This window comes from Oratosquilla oratoria, chromosome 34, assembly GCF_046742065.1.
Source record: "Oratosquilla oratoria isolate Oo_2021 chromosome 34, ASM4674206v1, whole genome shotgun sequence".
Classification (NCBI taxonomy): domain Eukaryota; kingdom Metazoa; phylum Arthropoda; class Malacostraca; order Stomatopoda; family Squillidae; genus Oratosquilla; species Oratosquilla oratoria.
In genome coordinates, this window is record NC_134810.1 from 40,363,691 (window position 1) to 40,382,789 (window position 19,099).

Below are 19,099 nucleotides of genomic sequence, written 5' to 3' on the forward strand. Positions count from 1 at the left end.
TACTATTACTATTACCACTATTACTATTACTACCTATTATCTTCTACTTTTACTTTTATTACTTACAATTACTATTTCTATTAATATTAATATTACTATTTTACTATTACTACTATTACTATCACTTTTACTATTTTTACTATTACGCTACTATTACTACCTATACTACTAATATATTACTACTAAATACTACTACTATTTTTATACTTTTATTATTTCCATATTACTTCCATTACTATTACTATTACTACTACTACTATTACTGTTACTACTATTACTACTACTACTTCTACTTAATATTATACTACTACTATTACTGTTTATTACTACTACTACTATATTGCTAATACTACTTACTATTACTACTGCGATTTACTATTAGTACTTATTCTACTATTACGACTACTAATACTACTATTACTATCATCTAATATTACTGTTACTACTATTACTATTCTACTACTATTACTACTATTACTATTACTATAACGGTGATAACGGTTATTTACTATTACTAATATATTACTAATACTACTATTACTTTTAATGATATTACTATTTACTATTTTTACTATTACTACTTATTTACTATTACTATTATTCTACTATTACTACTATTACTATTTACTATTACTATTTTACTATTATCTATTACCATATTACTATTACCATTACTAGTATTACCATTACTACTATTACTATTACTACTAACCTAATATTACTAAATATTAGTTGCTATTACTACTACTACTAATACTACTGCTACTATATTACTATTACTACTGCTTTTTATTAGTACTATTCTACTATCACTACTACTACTTCTATTACTATCACTACTATTACTACTATTCTTGTTACTACTATTACTACTAATTACTCTTATTACTACTACTTACTATTACTCTTATTACTACTATAAACTATTACTACTATAACTATTACAACTACTACTACTATTACTACTATTATTACTATTAAAACTATTACTATTTCTACTATTACTATTTCTATTACTATTTCTACTATTACTACTATTACTATTATCACTAACTATTTCCACTACTATTACCACTCTTATCACTAATTATAATAGTATTACAACTATTAATACTATTACTATTATTACAACTATTACTATTTTTACTATTACTGCAACTATGACAACTATGACAACTATTACAACTATTACAACTATGACAACTATGACAACTATTACAACTATTACAACTATTACAACTATTACTACTACATATTACTACTACTATAACTACCACTACTACACTACCACTACTACACTATACTACACTATACTACTACACTACTACTACTACACTACTACTACTACACTACTACTAGTACTTCTACTACTACTGCTACTACTACTACTACTACTACTACTACTACTACTACTACTACACTACTACTACTACACTACTACTACTACTACTAATACTCTACTACTACTACTCTACTACTACTACACTACTACTACTACTAATACTCTACTACTACTACTGTACTACTACTACTCTACTAGTACTACTACACTACTACACTACTTCACTACTACACTACTACTCTACAATATTACTACTACTACTACTACTACACTACTACTCTACACTACTACTACTACATTTACTACTACACTACTACTACTAACATTTACTACCACACTACTACTATTATACTACTACTACACTACTACTATTATACTACTACTACACTACTGCTGTTATACTACTACTATTATACTACTATTATACTACTACTACACTACTACTACACTACTACTATTATACTACTACAACTATACTATTACTACTATACTACTACTACTATATATAATACTACTATTATACTACTACTACTATACTACTACACTACTATACTACTACTACTATACTACTACTACTATACTACTACTACTACTACTACTACTACTTCACTACTACACTACTACTCTACTACTACTACACTACTATTACTACACTACTACTTACACTACTACTACTACACTACTACTATTATTTCTATTACTATTTCTATTACTGCTACTATTAATATTACTACTACTATTACTACTACTATTAATACTACTACTATTAGTATTACTACTATTACTACTATTAATTAATTAATTATTATTATTATTATTATTATTATTATTATTATTATTATTATTATTATTTTGTTATAAACATTATAGATATAATTTTACCCCACCAGAATAAAACCAACAAACCGAATTGCGCACCATTCACACACTGCAAACCAAAGTCCAAGTAACGTTCTCGTAATGTTACACTCTCACCTTTTACCATGACCATCATTGCCCCAATTATCATGATGAAGAACTGTAAGGTATCAGTATAGATAACCGCAGCCAGTCCCCCAGTCATCGTGAAGAGCGCCGTGAGCCCCAGCAGAAGGATCATAGAGAAGTAGATGTCCCAGTGCAGAGCCTGGTTGATGAAAAGGGCCCCAGAGTAGAGGTCTACCTAAAGAGAAGAGGGCAAAGTCGTGAGTGTGGCAGCGAAGTGAATATGCTCATTGCAGGGCCCCAGAGTACAGGTCTACCTGAAGAGAAGAGGACAAAGTCGGGAGTTTTGCGGGGAAGTAAACACAGGTAGGTAAACCGTAGATTCAGTCATCGTCTAAATAAATGAATGATAGCAAAGCACTGTTTCAAAAACAAATTATCTTTATTATATTTTATTTCATTTCATTTATTTATTCTTATTTTATTTTCAATCAGAGAGAAAGTGTGTCCAGAGAAGGAGGGTACGAGATGAGAAAGAGGAGGAAAGAGGGAAGAGAGGAGTCAGGGAAGGAAAGAAAGAAATTGAGGAAGGTGACGAGAGGAAAAAGAGAGGTAAAAGAGAAGTGATTGAAGGGACGACAGAGGAAGGAGAGACTCGAGGTAGGGGAAGAGAGGAGTAGGGGCGGAGAGAGGAAGTTAAGTAAAAGATAGGTGGAGGAGAGGGTAAAGAGGAAAGAGGAGGGAGAACAAGAGGAGGGAGAGGAAGGGGAAGGGAGAGGAAGGGGAGGGGAGAGGAAGGGGAGAGGAAGGGGAAGGAGAGAAAGAGGAGGGAGAACAAGAGGAGGGAGAGGAAGGGGAAGGGAGAGGAAGGGGAGGGGAGAGGAAGGGAAAGGGAGAGAAAGAGGAGGGAGAGAAAGGGGAAGGGAGAGGAAGGGGAAGGGAGAGGAAGGGGAAGGGAGAGGAAGGGGAAGGGAGAGAAAGGGGAAGGGAGAGGAAGGGGAAGGGAGAGGAAGGGGAAGGGAGAGGAAGGGGAAGGGAGAGGAAGGGGAAGGGAGAGGAAGGGGAAGGGAGAGGGAGAGGAAGGGAGAGGGAGAGGAAGGGGAAGGGAGAGGGATGTGGGGAGAAAGGAATGATAAGAAAAAGGAGGATTAAAAGTAGAGTGATGGACAGAAGATAAATATATCTACTCGAATATACCAATGGCTTTCCCCCACCCCCCACCAGAGAGGTAGCCAAAGTCAAAAGGCATGTACCCACCCCCACCCATTCCACTCCCGTCCACCACCCCCACCCCCCCTCTCATCTTAGCTCCTCATGGATGACGGGTCATCCCTGTATCCCGCCTACTGCTCTGGGTCAGAAACAATGCAGCAAGACATAGCACATCCATTGTATAGTCGCTTCACTTAATTGGAAACCCCCACTTTCACCCCTTTATGCAGAAAAAAGAGAAGACGGGGAGAAATACCTTCGGGCTGTGTCAGAACATTATTCGCACATAACTATTCCCTAACCCACCCATCCCCAACCCAAAATAGAAGGAGGAAAAGGAAGAGGAGGTGAAAAAGAAGAGGAGGAGGGAAATAAGAAGAGGAAAAGGGAAAGAGGAGATGGGACAGCATAAGAAAGAGGAGGAAGAAGTGGAGGAGTAAGGAAGCAGGAGGATGAGGTGTAAGGAAGCAGAAGGAGGAGGAAGAATGGAGGAGATAGAGGAGGAGGAGGGAGAGAAGGAGAAATAGGAGGAGGAGGAGTAGTAGGAAGAAGGAGGAGAAGGAGGAGAAGGAGGAGAAGGAGGAGGAGGAGGGGATGAAGGAGGAGAAGGAGAGGAAGAAGGAGGAGGAGAGGAAGAAGGAGCAGAAGGAGGAGGAGGAGGAGGAGGAGGAGTGGAAGAAGGAGGAGGAGGAGAAGGAGGACTAGGAGAACAAGGAGGTGGTGAAATGAAGAAAGAGGAGAGTAGTAGTTTGTCGTCAGTTGACCTTGGATGTAAAAGTGCAGGAGAGTGAAGAGGCATTGACAGATTACTGCCAAATTCGAAAACAGAATGCACGTTTTTTTTTTTTTTTTTTATATAAGGCAGGATCAAGCTACTTTTGTAACCCTTGAACATCGGGATTAAAGTACCTGTTTCCGAGTCCAGTGTATTTTACTGATACTATGTGTAAGAATATGCATGTATTTGCATTCACGCATTTGTCATGATTTCACGCACATATGAATAGATATACACATATTCTATATAGCAAGCCAATACAAGTACAACTTACGGATATTTTGGTGAAGATGTACAGAATGAGGGAAAGAACAGCGAGATAGGCCTGGATTCGTTGCCCTCCGAAGCGTTTCGACATGTATTCTGGCACAGTACACACCTTAAAAGGAAGAAACGGCAAGAAAGGCATATTAGATATTAGACAAAGACAAGGGGTGACTATAGGCTACAAAGTAACACAAAAGTATAAAACAGATGTCACTGTTTCCTGGTTTTAGATTACACGTAACTGGTTGTAGGTCTGTTTCTTTGTACCCAATAATATGCACGTCACATTCTGTTTATATTATTTGGTAATGACCCGTCATCCATGAGAAGCTAAGATGAGATGTGGGAAAGGGTGATGGATGGAAGAGGAATGGGTAGGAGTAGGTAGGTGCCTTAGACTTGGCTACCTTCCATGTAAGGGGTAAAAAAAAAAAAAACTTAGTATAGAGATAGACAGATTATTTGCTGTTTTGTGAATAAATCAGAGGAAAACGTGTGTGATTATTGACCCTCGTGACCTCGACCTGCTCTTTCCGAGACAAAACATTGGGCTGATGTCTTGGGTTGGTTTTGACTGGTAAGAGCAGTGGTCATCACATCTTAGCTTTTCTCGTACTAAGCAAGCGGACAACTAATATTTGGAACCTACACAAGGAGTCCCACTTTAGTGATAAAGTGCCAGTCCACCAGGCCTGAACATGATTATATAGATGGAAGTATTGATAGGAAGTGGAGCTGGGCAGTTAAGTTAGTCCGAACGACTGATGAGCGATGGAGCAAGTGTGTTACTGTATGGACGCCGCGAGATGGGAAGCGTGGAAGAAGGAGACCAGACAGAAGGTAGAGAGAGGATATAGATAAGTTTACAGGCGTGACGTGGCAGAGGTTGGCGCGGTCGTGTGAATCATAGAACGCTATGAAACACGCCTTTGTTCAGCGGTGGACTCAGTATGGCTGATTTGATTGATTGGTTGATTGATGGGATAGAAGAACGGCGGCAAGGCAATACTTCCCGACGCCCACCTCATAGGATCACTTGGTGCAAGCTCCTATCGTTGGTTCATATGTATGCGCATACATATACACACACGCGCGCACGCTGCGCGCGCATATGCACAGAAATAGAGAAATAGAGAGAGAGAAAGAGAGGCAAATACAGAGAGTAAGAAATAGTAAGGTAAAGAAACATATAAAGGCAGTCAGACTAACCTAAGTCGTGGTTGTAAGTCGTGGTTGTAAGTCTTGGTTGTATGTAGTGGTTGTAAATCGTTGTTGTAAGTCTTGGTTGTATGTAGTGGTTGTAAATCGTTGTTGTAAATCGTGGTTGTAAATTCTGGTTGTAAATCGTGGTTGTAACCGAACCGATCCTAAGGTGGTTGTAAGTGGTAATGGTGGTTGTAAGTCGTGGTTGTAAGTCGTGGTTGTAACCTAACCTTATTGGTGGTTGTAAGTGGTGGTTGTAAGTGGTAGTGGTGGTTGTAAGTCCTAGGTGTTAGTCGTGGTTGTAAGTGGTGGTTGTAAGTGGTGGTTTGAAATGGTTGTAAGTCGTGGTTATTATTCGTGGTTGTAAGTCGTGGTTGTAAGTTGTAGTGGTGGTTGTAAGTTGTAGTGGTGGTTGTAAGTGTTGGTTGTAACTGGTAGTGGTTGTTGTAAGTGCTGGTCGTAATTGGTAGTGGTGGTTTTAAATTGTGGTTGTAAGTCGTGGTTATAAGTGCTGGTTGTAAGTTGTGATTTGTAGGTGGTTGTGAGTCGTAGTTGTAAATTGTGGTTGTAAGTCGTGGTTGTAAGTCGTGGTTGTAAGGCGTGGTTGTAAGACGTGATTATAAGTCGTGGTTATAAGTCGTGGCTGTAATTGGTAATGGTGGTTATAAGTCGTGGTTATAAGTCGTGGTTATAAGTGGTAGTGGTGGTGGTTGTAAGTGGTGGTTCTAAGACGTGGTTGTAAGTCATGGCTGTAAATGGTGATTGTATTTCGTGGTTTATAGTGGTGGTTGTAAGTCGTGGTTGTAAGTCGTGGTTGTAATCTAACCTTATTGGTGGTTGTAAGTGGTGCATGTAAATGGTGCATGTAAGTGGTGGTTGTAAGTGGTGGTTGTAATTAGTAGTGCTTGTTGTATGTCGTGATTGTAAGTGGTGATTGTAAGTGGTGGTTGTAAGTGGTGGTTGTAAGTCATGCTTGTAAGTCGTGCTTGTAACCTTAATACGTTGTAAGTAGTGGTTGTAAGTGGTAGTTGTGGTTGTAGGTGGTAGTGTTGGTTGTATAAGGTAGTGGTGGTTGTAAGTCGTTGTTGTAAATTATGATTGTAGGTTGTGGTTGTAACATGTGGTAGTTGTAAGAGGTGGTTGTAATTGGTGGTTGTAGTTGGTGGTTGTAATTGGTGGTTGTAATTGGTGGTTGTAGGTCGTGGTTTTAAGTCGTGGTTGTAGGTGGTCGTTGTATGTCGTGGTTGTAAGTGGTGGTTATAAGTCATGGTTTCTGGTGGCTGTACGTGATGCTTGTAAGTGATGGTTGTAGTTCGTGGTTGTAGGTCGTGGTTGTAGGTCATGGCTATAGGTCATGGTTGTAAGTGTTGGTTGTAACTGGTGGTTGTATGTGGTTGTAAGTGGTTGTAGGTAGTTGTAAGTCGTGGTTATAGTCGGGGTTGTGAGTCGTGGTTGTAACCTAACCTAATTGGTGGTTGAAAATGGTGGCTGTTAGTGGTGGTTGTAAGTCGTGGTTGTAAATGGTTGTAAGTCGTGGTTATAATGCGTGATTGTAAGTGGTAATGGTGGTTGTGTTGGTTGTAACTGGTAGTGGCTGTTGAAAGTGTTAGTTATAAGTGGCAGTGGTGGTTGTAAGTCCTAATTGTAGGTAGTGGTTTTAAGTTGTAGTTGTATGCAGTGGTTATAAGAGGTGGTTGTAAATGGTGGTTATAAGTGGTGGTTGTAAATGGTGGTTGTAAGTGGTGGTTGTAAAAGGTGGTTGTAACCTACCGTAATTGCTTGCAAGTGGTTCTTTAAGTGGTTGTAGGTCGTGGTTGTAAGTCTTGTCTGTAACCTATCGTAATTGTTTGTAGGTGGTGGCTGCAAGTCGTGGTTATAAGTCATTATTGTAAGTTCTGGTTATCTGGTAGTTGTAAGTCGTGGTTGCAAGTGGTGGTTATAAGTTGTGGTTGTAAGTCGTGGTTGTAGGTGGTGGTTGTAAGTGGTGGTTCTAAGTCGGGGTTGTAACCTAACCTAGTTGCTGGTTATAAGTTGTGGTTGTATGTGGGAGTGGTGGCTGTAGGTCGCGGTTGTAAGTTGTGGTTGTAAGTCGTGGTTGTAAATCGTGGTTGTAAATTGGGATTGTAACCTAATTTAATTTGTTGTAAGTGGTGGTTGTAGGTCGTAATTGTAAGTCGTGGGTGTAAGTCGTGGTTATAAGTCGTGGTTGTACGTGGTGGATGTAATTCGTGGTTGTAAGTCCTGGTTGTAACCTAACCTAACTGTTGGTTGTAGGTGGTGGTTGTAAGTGGGAGTGATGGTTGTAAATCGTGGTTGTATGTCGTGGTTGTAATTCATGGTTGTAAGTCGTGGTCGTAGGTCGTGGTCGTAAGTCACGGTTGTAAGTTGCGGTTGTAAATCGTGGTTGTAAATCGTAGTTGTAAATCGTGGTTGAGAGTGGTGGTTGTAAGTTGTGGTTGTAAGTTGTGGTTGTAAGTGGTGGTTGTAGTTGGTTTTAGTTGATGGTTGTAATTGGTAGTGGTGGTTGTAAGTCGTGGTTGTGAGTCGTGCTTGTAAGTCGTGGGTGTAAGTCGTGTTTGCAAGTGGTGGTTGTAAGTCGTGTTTGGAAGTCTTGGTTGTAATTTGTGGTTGCACGTGGTGGTTGTAAGTCGTGGTTGTAACTTAACCTAATTTTTTTCTAAGTCGTGGTTGTAACTCGTGCTTGTAGTTGGTGGTTGTAAGTGGTGGTTGGAGATGGTTGTAAGTCGTTACATTTCGTGGTTGTAAGTCGTGGTTGTAAGTGGTAGTTGCTGTTTGAAGTGTTGGTTGTATTTGGTGGTGCTTGTTGTAAGTGTTGGTCATAATTGGTAGTGGTGGTTTTAAGTTGTGGTTGTAGGTCGTGGTTATAAGTGCTGTTTGTAAGTTGTGATTTGTAGGTGGTTGTAAGTCTTGGTTGTAAGTATTGGTTGTAAGTCATAGTTGAAAGTCGTGGTTATAAGTCGTGGTTGTAAGTCGAGGTTGTAACCTAACCTAATTGGTTGAAGTGATGGTTATAGGTGGTGGTTGTAGGGGATGGTTGTAAGTGGTAGCTGTAAGTGGTAGTTGTAATTGGTGGTTGTAGGTGGTGGTTGTAGGTCGTGGTGGTGAGTTGTGGTTGTAGGTGGTGTTTGTAAGTAGTGGTTGTAATTGGTGGTTGTAATCCGTAGTTGTAAGTGGTGGTTGTAAGTCGTGGTTGTAAATCGTGGGTGTAAGTCGTGGTTGTAAGTGGTGGTTGTAAGTCATGGTTGTAACCTAGCGTAATTGCTTGTAAGTTGTTCTTATAAGTGGTGGTTGTAGGTAGTGGTTGTAAGTCTTGGCTGTAACCTAACGTAATTGTTTGTAAGTGGTAGTCGCAAGTCGTGGTTGTAAGTCGTTATTCTAAGTTGTGCTTGTAAGTGGTAGTTGTAAGTCGTGGTTGTAAGTGGTGGTTATAAGTCGTGGTTGTAAGTCGTGGTTGTAAGTGGTGGTTGTAGGTCGCGGTTGTAAGTCGTGGTTATAACCTAACCTGATTGCAGGTTGTAAGTTGTGGTTGTAAGTCGCGGTTGTATGTCGTAGTTGTAATTTGTGGTTGTAAGTCGTGGTTGTAAATTGGGGTTGTCCCCTAACCTAATTTGTTGTAAGTAGTAGTTGTAGGTCGTAGTTGTAAGTCGTGGTTGTAAGTCGTGGTTGAAAGTCGTGGTTGTAAGTCGTGGTTGTAAGTAGTGTTTATAAGTCGTGGTTGTAGGTGGTGGTTGTAATTCAGGGTTGTAAGTCATGTTTGTAACCTAACCTAGCTGTTGGTTGTAAGTGGTGTTGTAAGTGAGAGTGGTGGTTCTAAGTCGTAGTTGCAAGTCGTGGTTGTAAGTCATGGTTGTAAGTCGTGGTCGTAGGTCGTGGTCGCAAGTCGTGGTTGCAATACGTGGTTGTAAGTCGTAGTTGTGAGTCGTGGTTAAAAGTGCTGGTTGTAATTCGTGTTTGTAAGTCGTGGTTTTAGGTCGTGGTTGTAAGTCGTGGTTTTAGGTAGTGGTTGTAAGTCGTGGTTTTAGGTAGTGGTTGTAATTCGTGGTTGTATATCGTGGTTGTAACCTAGCGTAATTGGTTGCAAGTTGTGGTTGTAACCTAGCGTAATTGGTTGTAAGTGGTATTTGTAAATCGTGGTTGTAAGTATTGGTTTTAACTCGTGGTTGAGAGTGGTGGTTGTAAGTCGTGGTTGTAAGTTTTGGTTGTAAGTTGTGGTTGTAAGTGGTGGTTGTAAGTCGTGGTTGTAACTTAACCTAATTTTGTTGTAAGTTGTGGTTGTATGTTGTGGTTGTAAGTCTTGGTTGTAAGTGGTGGTTGTAAGTGGTGGTTGTAAGACGTGGTTGTCAGTCGTGGTTGAAAGTCAAGGTTGAAAGTGGTGGTTGTAGTTGGATTTAGGTGATGGTTGTAATTTGTAGTGGTGGTTGTAAGTGGTAGTTATAAGTGGTACATTTAATTGATGGCTATAAGTGGTGTTGTGGTTTTGGTCGTGGTTGTAAGTCGTTATAAGTCGTGGTTGTAGGTCCTGATTGTAACCTAATTGTGTGTAAGTGGTGGTTGTAGGTGGGAGTGATGGTTGTAAGTCGTGGTTGTAAATCGTGATTGTATGTGGCGGTTGTAAGTGGAGTATGTAAGGGGTGGTTGTAGGTGGTGGTTGTAAATTGTGGTTGTAACTTACCCTAATTTTGGTTGTAAGTGGCGATTGTAAGTGGGAGTGGTGGTTGTAAGTCGTGGTTGTGAGTCATGGTTGTGAGTCGTGGTTGTAAGTTGTGGTTGTAAATCGGTCATAATTTTAGGTCGTGGTTGTAAGTGGTGGTTGTAAGTCGTGGTTGTAAGTCTTGGTTGTAAGTTGTGGTTGTATGTGGTGGTTGTAAGTCGTGGTTGTAAGTATGTTATAAGTCGTGGTTGTAGGTCGTGGTTGTAAGTTGTAGTTGTAGGCCGTGGCTGTAATTTGTGGTTGTATATCGTGGCTGTAAGTCGTGGTTGTAAGTCGTGGAAGTAAGTGGGGGTTCTAAGCCGTGGCTGTAAAATGTGGTTTTAAGTCGTGGTTGTAACCTAGCGTATTTGGTTGTAATTGGTGGTTGTAAGTGGTGGTTGTAAGTGGTGGTTGCGTGGTTGTAAGTCGTGGTTGTAACCAGACCTAATTGGTGGTTGAAGTGGTGGTTGTAGGTAATGGTTGCAATTAGTACTGGGGGTTGTAAGTGGTGGTTGTAGGTGGAGGATGTAGGTGGAGGATGTAAGTGGTGGTTGTAAGTGGTAGTTGTAATTGGTGGTGAAAAGTGGTGGTTGTAAGCTGTAGTTGTAGGTCGTGGTTGTCAGTTGTGGTTGTAGGTCATGGTTGTAGGTGGTCTTTGTAAGTCGTGGTTGTAACCTAAAGGAATTTGTTGAAAGGTGGTTGTAAGGCGTTGTTGTAAGTGGTGGTTGTAAATAGTGGTTGTAAGTCGTAGTTGTAAGTCGTGGTTGTAAATTGTGGTTGTAAGTTGTAGTTGTAAGTGGTGGTTGTAAGTCGTGGTTTTAAGTCGTGGTTTTAAGTCTTGGTTATAAGTCGTGGTTGTAGGTCGTGGTTGTAGATCGTGGCTGTAAGTCGTGGTTGTAAGTCGTGGAATTAAGTGGGGGTTAGCCGTGGCTGTAAGTTGTGGTTTTAAGTCGTGGTTGTAACCTAGCATAATTGGTTGTGATGGTTGTAAGTGGTGGTTGTAAGTGGTGGTTGTAAGTTGTGGCTGTAGGTCGTGGTTGTAACCTTGCGTAATTGGTTGTTAGTGGTTGTAAGTGGTGGTTGTAAGTCGTAGTTTTAATTGGTGGTTGTAAGTCGTGGTTATAAGTGGTGGTTGTAAGTAGTGGCTCTAATTCGTGGTTGTAAGAACGGAAGCATATTGTTCTTAGAAGCGTGGGCCACCAACGAGGCTAGCATTAATAGGGCTATTATACGCAACTCTATATACGCAGGAGTAAGAAGCAGGTTCTCTCCCTCCCCCTCCCCCTCCTCCCCCCCTGTCCCTCCGCCACCACACACTCCCGCTTGACCCAGGTCACAGCGCCTACATACTCCCCCTCCACCACCACACACTCTCGATTGACCCAGGTCTCGCTTGACCCAGGTCACAGCGCCTACTTTCTCCCCCTCCACCACTACACACTCTCGCATGAACCAGATCATGGCGCCTGCCTTCTCGCATGACAGGTTACCGCGTCTCCCCCCCCCCCCGGCGGGCGTAGCTATTAGTATATTAAGACCATGTAATTCACTGTATCCCCTGAGGACGAGTCCCGGACAGGACTCGAAACGTCGGGAATAAATTACCTACTCCTGAGTCTGGTGTTATATATATATATATATATATATATATATATATATATATATATATGCTAATAAGAACACGGGTACGTGTGTTCACTTATGCAAGTGACTACTTTGCATATATATATATATACATATATATATACATATATATATATATATACATATATATATATGTATCCATTTATGCTAAATAAAATCACCTGACGACATCCTAAATAATAAACACAAAAAATATTATCTTGACGACATTACTCCAGCCTATGACGTCATTCATTCACTTATGACGTCACGACCTGGTATTGAACGACATGACGTCATAGATAGGAATGTAGATTTTATTTTCTAAATTTAGATGAATAAATCTAGTTATGGAAGACTCGATCCAGTGATCTTTGAGATCTTCTAATCATCTAAACAAACTAGTATTAGCTAGACAAACTTGTCTAATTGGCTAGCTGATCTCTTTTTGGGAGATGTGGTTACCCACTGGGCCTCCACATTCCCCCTGAAAGAAGATATGTGTGCATATATATAAATACGCACACACTCACACACACACACACACACACACACACACACACACACACACACACATAACCGCTAACTACAACCGCCACCTACAACCGCCACCTACAACCACGACTAACAACCGCCACCTACAACCACGACTTACAACCGCCACCTAAAAACACGACTTACAACCGCCACTTGCAACCACGATTTCCAACCGCCACCTACAACCACGACTTACAGCCATCTACAACCACGACTTACAACCGCCACCTACAACCACGACTTACAACCGCCACCTACAACCACGACTTACAACCGCCACCTACAACCACGACTTACAACCGCCACCTACAACCACGACTTACAACCGCCACCTACAACCACGACTTACAACCACCACCTACAACCACGACTTACAACCACCACCTACAACCACGACTTACAACCACCACCTACAACCACGACTTACAACCACCACCTACAACCACGACTTACAACCGCCACCTACAACCATGACTTACAACCGCCACCTACAACCCCCACTTGTAACCGCCACCAACTGCCACCTACATCAGCCACCTACAACCACGACTTACAACCGCCACCTACAACCACGACTTACAACCGCCACCTACAACCACGACTTACAACCGCCACCTACAACCACGACTTACAACCGCCACCTACAACCACGACTTACAACCGCCACCTACAACCGCCACCTACAACCGTCACCTACAACCGCCACCTACAACCACGACTTACAACCGCCACCTACAACCACGACTTACAACCGCCACCTAAAACCACGACTTACAACCGCCACTTTCAACCATGACTTACAACCGCCACCTACAACCACGACTTACAACCGCCACCTACAACCACGACTTACAACCGCCACCTACAACCCCCACTTATAACCGCCACCTACAACCACGACTTAAAACCGCCAATTACAACCACGACTTAAGTCGTGGTTGTAAGTCATGGTTGTAAAAGCAGAGAGGATGAATGAAGCAGAGTTGAGATAGAGAAAGTAGGAGCTTCCCCCACGGTTTTGCAGAGTCATTCCTATTCAAACCGGTCTGACAACATTTCTCCCACGCATCACCAAACGCTTTACTCTTTTTTTTTTTTTTTAGGCAAAAGGTATCCTAAGTGTTAAATTCCATTGTGTGGGGCAGAGATAGAATGAAATGTTGCATGGCCAGTTTAATGGTTTAAATTAACCTAAATTTATTTATTTCAACCCTTTGATTCCTAGAAATACTTTTCCTTGTGTTCCTCCTGCCACTCAAACCACTCGCTCTCCATTTCTAATTCTAACACAGGCTCCACTACTATCGTAAAAATTCTTGACTGCTTTTAACAGTTTTCCTCCTATCACGTATATCTGCAATACCTCCCGTAGTGCCTTCCTGTCTACCCTGTCATAAGCCTTTTCTAAATCCATAAAGGCCTCAAAAAAACATTCTTACCTTTTCTTAAAGCTTTCTCATAAATCTGCCTTACCACAAAAATATGATCCACGCAACCCGTACCTGTCCCAAACCCACACTGTGCCTCACCAATTACTTCCTCTGTTCCTCTCCTGATCCTCAATCAAAACCCCCCTAAGCCTTCCTAACTACACTCAACAAACTTTGAAACTACTACATTCACACTTGTCCCCTTTTCCCTTGAAAAATGGAAATATACATGCCCTTCTCCAGTCCTTCGGCACTCTACCCTCTGAGGTTATGGGTGGTGTGTGCGACCAGCCGGGGAGAGGCCAATCGGTGAGGTCAGCATAAGTATATAAACTGTCAAAGCATGGCGAGGGTACACACTTTACATTGTAAGTAAACTACGTCGTATGTAATATCGTCTTTGTCAAGATATGTCATTTATTTTTGTTAATATTCTACTATTGTAAATTCATTGTTAAAGATGCAATTCTGATGATACCCCCTAAGGATGAAACGTCAAAATATATCACATGGCTATATTAATTGATTTAATATCTGCTCATCTCCCTAATGCAAGAAAATTAATAAGAACTTTGGAAAACCTCATGAAAAAGCTGAATAATTGTGCGAATCCTATAGTTTTCAACTCTATGTGCATTCAAGAGAACCTGCTTCCTTACTTTTTCAATATATATATATATATATATATTATATATATATATATATATATATCTATATATATATGCGTGCGTTTCAATGCGAGTGTGTGTGTGTGTGTGTGTGTGTGTGTGTGTGTGTGTGTGTGTGTGTGTGTGTGTGTGTGTGTGTGTGTGTGTGTGTGTGTGTGTGTGTGTGTGTGTGTGTGTGTGTTCATATCCTTGTGTACCCCCAACATACTACCCACATACGAAGTTCGGATTTCTACACACTAAGTTCATACATATCGCCATACATAAAGCCCGGGTCACACTATCACGATTCAAGCGAGTTCGTTTGAGTAGAAACGACTTCATTTACAATTTTTCATTTTTCGAATCTTCAAATGTCACATTACCTTTTCGTCACATGTTGAGAAGCTGAATTAAAAAAAAATAGAAGTTAAACCTATACGAATATAAAACATTATAGAATTGTTCTCATTTAAGTCTAAAATACTGCAGGTGAAGTCTTCCTGCAACTTTTCGAATTCACAACATTTGACAGGAACCGTGATAGTGTGACTGGGGCTTAAAACACTGGAAGAAGACCATTATCTTCCTGCAATATACAGCTGAACGCCTCTGACCTTAGTTATATTTTCAATATACGTTGGATATTTGTTTGACTTACCCCACTGGCGATGAAGACGGGAATGAAGACCCATCCCATCAGTTGTAGAAGCATAAGCGACTGTAAGATGATAAATTAATAGACTTACAGAAATTTTACATGCAAACATATGAATAAACAAATATGGAAACAGATCAATAAATATTTAGGAGCTAATAACAGTTTCCATATAAATATGCATAAAGAATTAAAAAGGCCTTTCACATGCATCTTAATTCTTATTTATTCTAATTATAAGCAAATTTATCAACCTGAGGGTCGGGGGAAAATCCATCACATCTGGGGCCGCTCATTCATGTATTAACTCTCACACAAAAACACAAAAACAAACACACACACACACACACACACACGCACACACACACACACACACACACACACACACACACACACACACACACACACACACACACACACACACACACACACACACACACACACACACACACACACACACACACATACTTGTATGATATATATATACATACATATATATATATATATATATATATACACATACACACATATAAACATACATCTTCATACACACAAACGCATGCACGCACAAACACACAAACACAAATACACAAACAGAAACACACGAACACACATACACACATACATACACACACACACACACACACACACAAACACACATACATACACACACACACACACACACACACACACACACACACACACACACACACACACACACACACACACACACACACACACACACACACACACACACACACACACACACACACACACACACACACACACAACCACAACCACAATCACATACAAGCACACACACGCTTTGTATTCTGTACGGCGAACATGCAAATGCAGACGTCCACTTGCGCGAAATTATTTGTACCCAGACTCTTGTTCGTACATTGAAGTTGAAGGCCCCGATGCCTATTCCTCCGGCAGCCCCTGACCCAGCAAGGCCGACGAAGTGCTCCGAGCCTATGTTGCTTGCGAAAAGGGACGCGCCGACCTGAAAGAGAGGGAATCTGTCACACTATGACCATACTGCAACCGACAGACTCCTCTAGAATTGTCTAAAGTATCCCTTGGTATATAACCCGGAAATCAATTAGTTAATGAACGAACATAAATATATATATATATATATTTATATTATATATATATTCAATCATATATACATATATATATATATATATATATATATATATACAGTATATATATATATATATACTTTAATAGTAGAAAGTAATATGCTATTGTCGAACATACATATATACTTATATATACACACATATATACTGTACACACATATAATATTATATACATATATATATATATATATGTATTACATATTTTGTGTATGTGTGTGTGTGTGTGTGTGTGTGTGTGTGTGTGTGTGTGTGTGTGTGTGTGTGTGTGTGTGTGTGTGTGTGTGTGTGTGTGTGTGTGTGTGTGTGTGTCTGTCTGTCTGTCTGTCTGTCTGTCTGTCTGTCTGTCTGCCTGTGTGTGTGTGTGTGTGTGTGTGTGTGTGTGTGTGTGTGTGTGTGTGTGTGTGTGTGTGTGTATGTTTGTAATAATAATAATAGTAATAATAATAATGATAATAATGATAATAGTAAAAGTAATAATAAGCAATGGTTTATTGGGTATAACAGCATTTCTGCTGAAAATATACATCCTACATGATTATGACAATATAAAACTATGACAGTGAAAAGATGCTGTTACAAGCATTCAAAAAAACTAGACAAAAACAATAAGCTGAGTAATAGGTGTGTAGTACAACAATGATAATTCTTGATATTAAGTCCACAAATGTCGGTATGGTCGGTACGTGCTCTGATCGGCTTGATGGTATTATGGTGCCGCGCCTGCAGCCGTGGTATCTGAGGAGATAGCAGGTTCCGGTACAGAGGATGTTTAACTAGGGTGACCGCAAATGACCTCAGACTCTGAAGATAACGGTCAGCAAGAGTGGGTAGTCCTAGTGTGGTGAGAGCGTGCTGTTAGGTGGTGTATTCTTTGCCAAGGATTGTGCGACAGGCTTTTTTCTGCACTTTCTCCAGCTGTCATTGCTGCGTCATAGTGAGTGAGGAGGCCCAGGAGTGTGATGCGTACATCAACTTGGGTAAAATGAAGGAAGTGTAGATGGTCTTGAGATCTTCAGCCTGTGCCCCTAATGAACTCAGTCGACGCAGCATAAACAGCTTGCAGGAGGCTGCCCTGACGGTGTTGGTAGTGTTCTCCTTCCAGGTAAACTTGTTGTCGATGGTTATCCCCAGCAGCTTAGTTGACTGGACCACTTGAAGGGGTTGGCCGTCAATTGTCAGCAGGGGAGGGGGGAGGATGTCATTGGAGGTGTGGAAGTGCATTACCTCAGTTTTCTTGTGGTTGATGGAGACTTTGTTGTGCACTATCCATGTGTGTAGCTTGTCCAGCGTGTCCTGCAGTGGGTCGTAATTCAGGTCAATGTTGGCCACAGGGATCCCCATCGTGCAGTTATCAACATAATACCACCTGTGCGGTGTGTCTCTCAGTGCACCGTTGATGAGCATCAGGAAACACAGTGGCCCCATTCTTGTTCCCTGTGGCACCCCACAGGAGAGATGCTGGACTGCAGAGACGTGTCCCTGATATCTGACAGCTTGACAACGGTCCGTCAGAAAGTCAGACAGTCAAGCCACCAAGGAGGAAGGAAAGCCAAGGTGGATGGCTTTGGTGATGATAGTGGTATGATCTACAAGATCGAAGGCTTTCTTGAAGTTAATGAACACCACTGCAAGTGAAGTCTTGCCCTGCTCGAGATTTTTAAAGATAAAGTTAAGGAAGCTAATAAGATAGTGAGTGGTGGAGGATGTTTTCACGTTACCAAACTCCTGGGGATCAATGAATTTGCTGAATTTGGAGTATGCCCACTAGAAGACAAAATGATCACAAATAAGACCTCAATGATCCTGCGTTCCGTGACAGGCTTCAGCGTGATCACTGTTCTCACTCTCCTCGTTCTATCTTAATGTTTCTATGTTGGTTGCGTCCCGTTCTACGTCCACGGTTACGAAATAGGCTAAGATCTTTGAGGTAACTAACCACAGATGAAGGAGGGTAACCACACCCTGATCTTAATTAAAACAGTAGTGTAGTGTAGACGGGTGGGAGTAGCCATCTTAACTAGTAGGTAGTACACTATAATCACCACTCACTGAAGAGCGTCACTATAAAAAAAAAACAGCCGTTTACTTGAAGCAACACTTGAACAACATCACACACTGATCTTAAAAGTAACTACAAGGAGGAGAGGGTCAACACACTGACTCTTGGCAGCTGCAGGCGCCAGTCAACAGCCGACACATCTAACCCCGGTGAAGTCTGACGTACGTACGTACCTACGCACGTACGTACGTACGTGTGTGTGTGTGTGTGTGTGTGTGTGTGTGTGTGTGTGTGTGTGTGTGTGTGTGTGTGTGTGTGTGTGTGTGTGTGTGTGTGCGTGCGTGCATGCGTGCGTGTGAGATTCACTAAAGTCTTGGCTCATGTGTTGGACTCGTGATCGACAGCTATTACATTCCTGGTTTAGAGTTCAACGCTCCTATATTGCCCAATCCATGGCTAACGCTGAAGGTGCGTACATTTGTTAATGATATCTTTATATACAAAGCATCGTGATTACCATACTCAACATTTTCACAATTACTATTGTCCAATCTGATGGTAACCGAGTCCTCCGTAAACCCAAGTCACACATAGTCAAGCGAGTTCGTTTGAGTAGG

General features: G+C 41.1%; 1 protein-coding gene across 1 annotated transcript in view; it reads right to left on the reverse strand.

Moving 5' to 3' along the window:
• The window catches only part of LOC143018432 (sodium/mannose cotransporter SLC5A10-like), a 60,229-nt gene that overhangs the window by 29,694 nt on the left and 11,436 nt on the right, over positions 1 to 19,099 (reverse strand). The window contains exons 3-6 of the mRNA XM_076173793.1: positions 16,237 to 16,341; positions 15,336 to 15,395; positions 4,531 to 4,635; positions 2,318 to 2,504 (exon numbers count right to left, since the gene is read on the reverse strand). Of these exons, the coding sequence (XP_076029908.1) occupies positions 2,318 to 2,504; positions 4,531 to 4,635; positions 15,336 to 15,395; positions 16,237 to 16,341 (457 nt within the window). The remainder of the gene's footprint in view (positions 1 to 2,317; positions 2,505 to 4,530; positions 4,636 to 15,335; positions 15,396 to 16,236; positions 16,342 to 19,099) is intronic.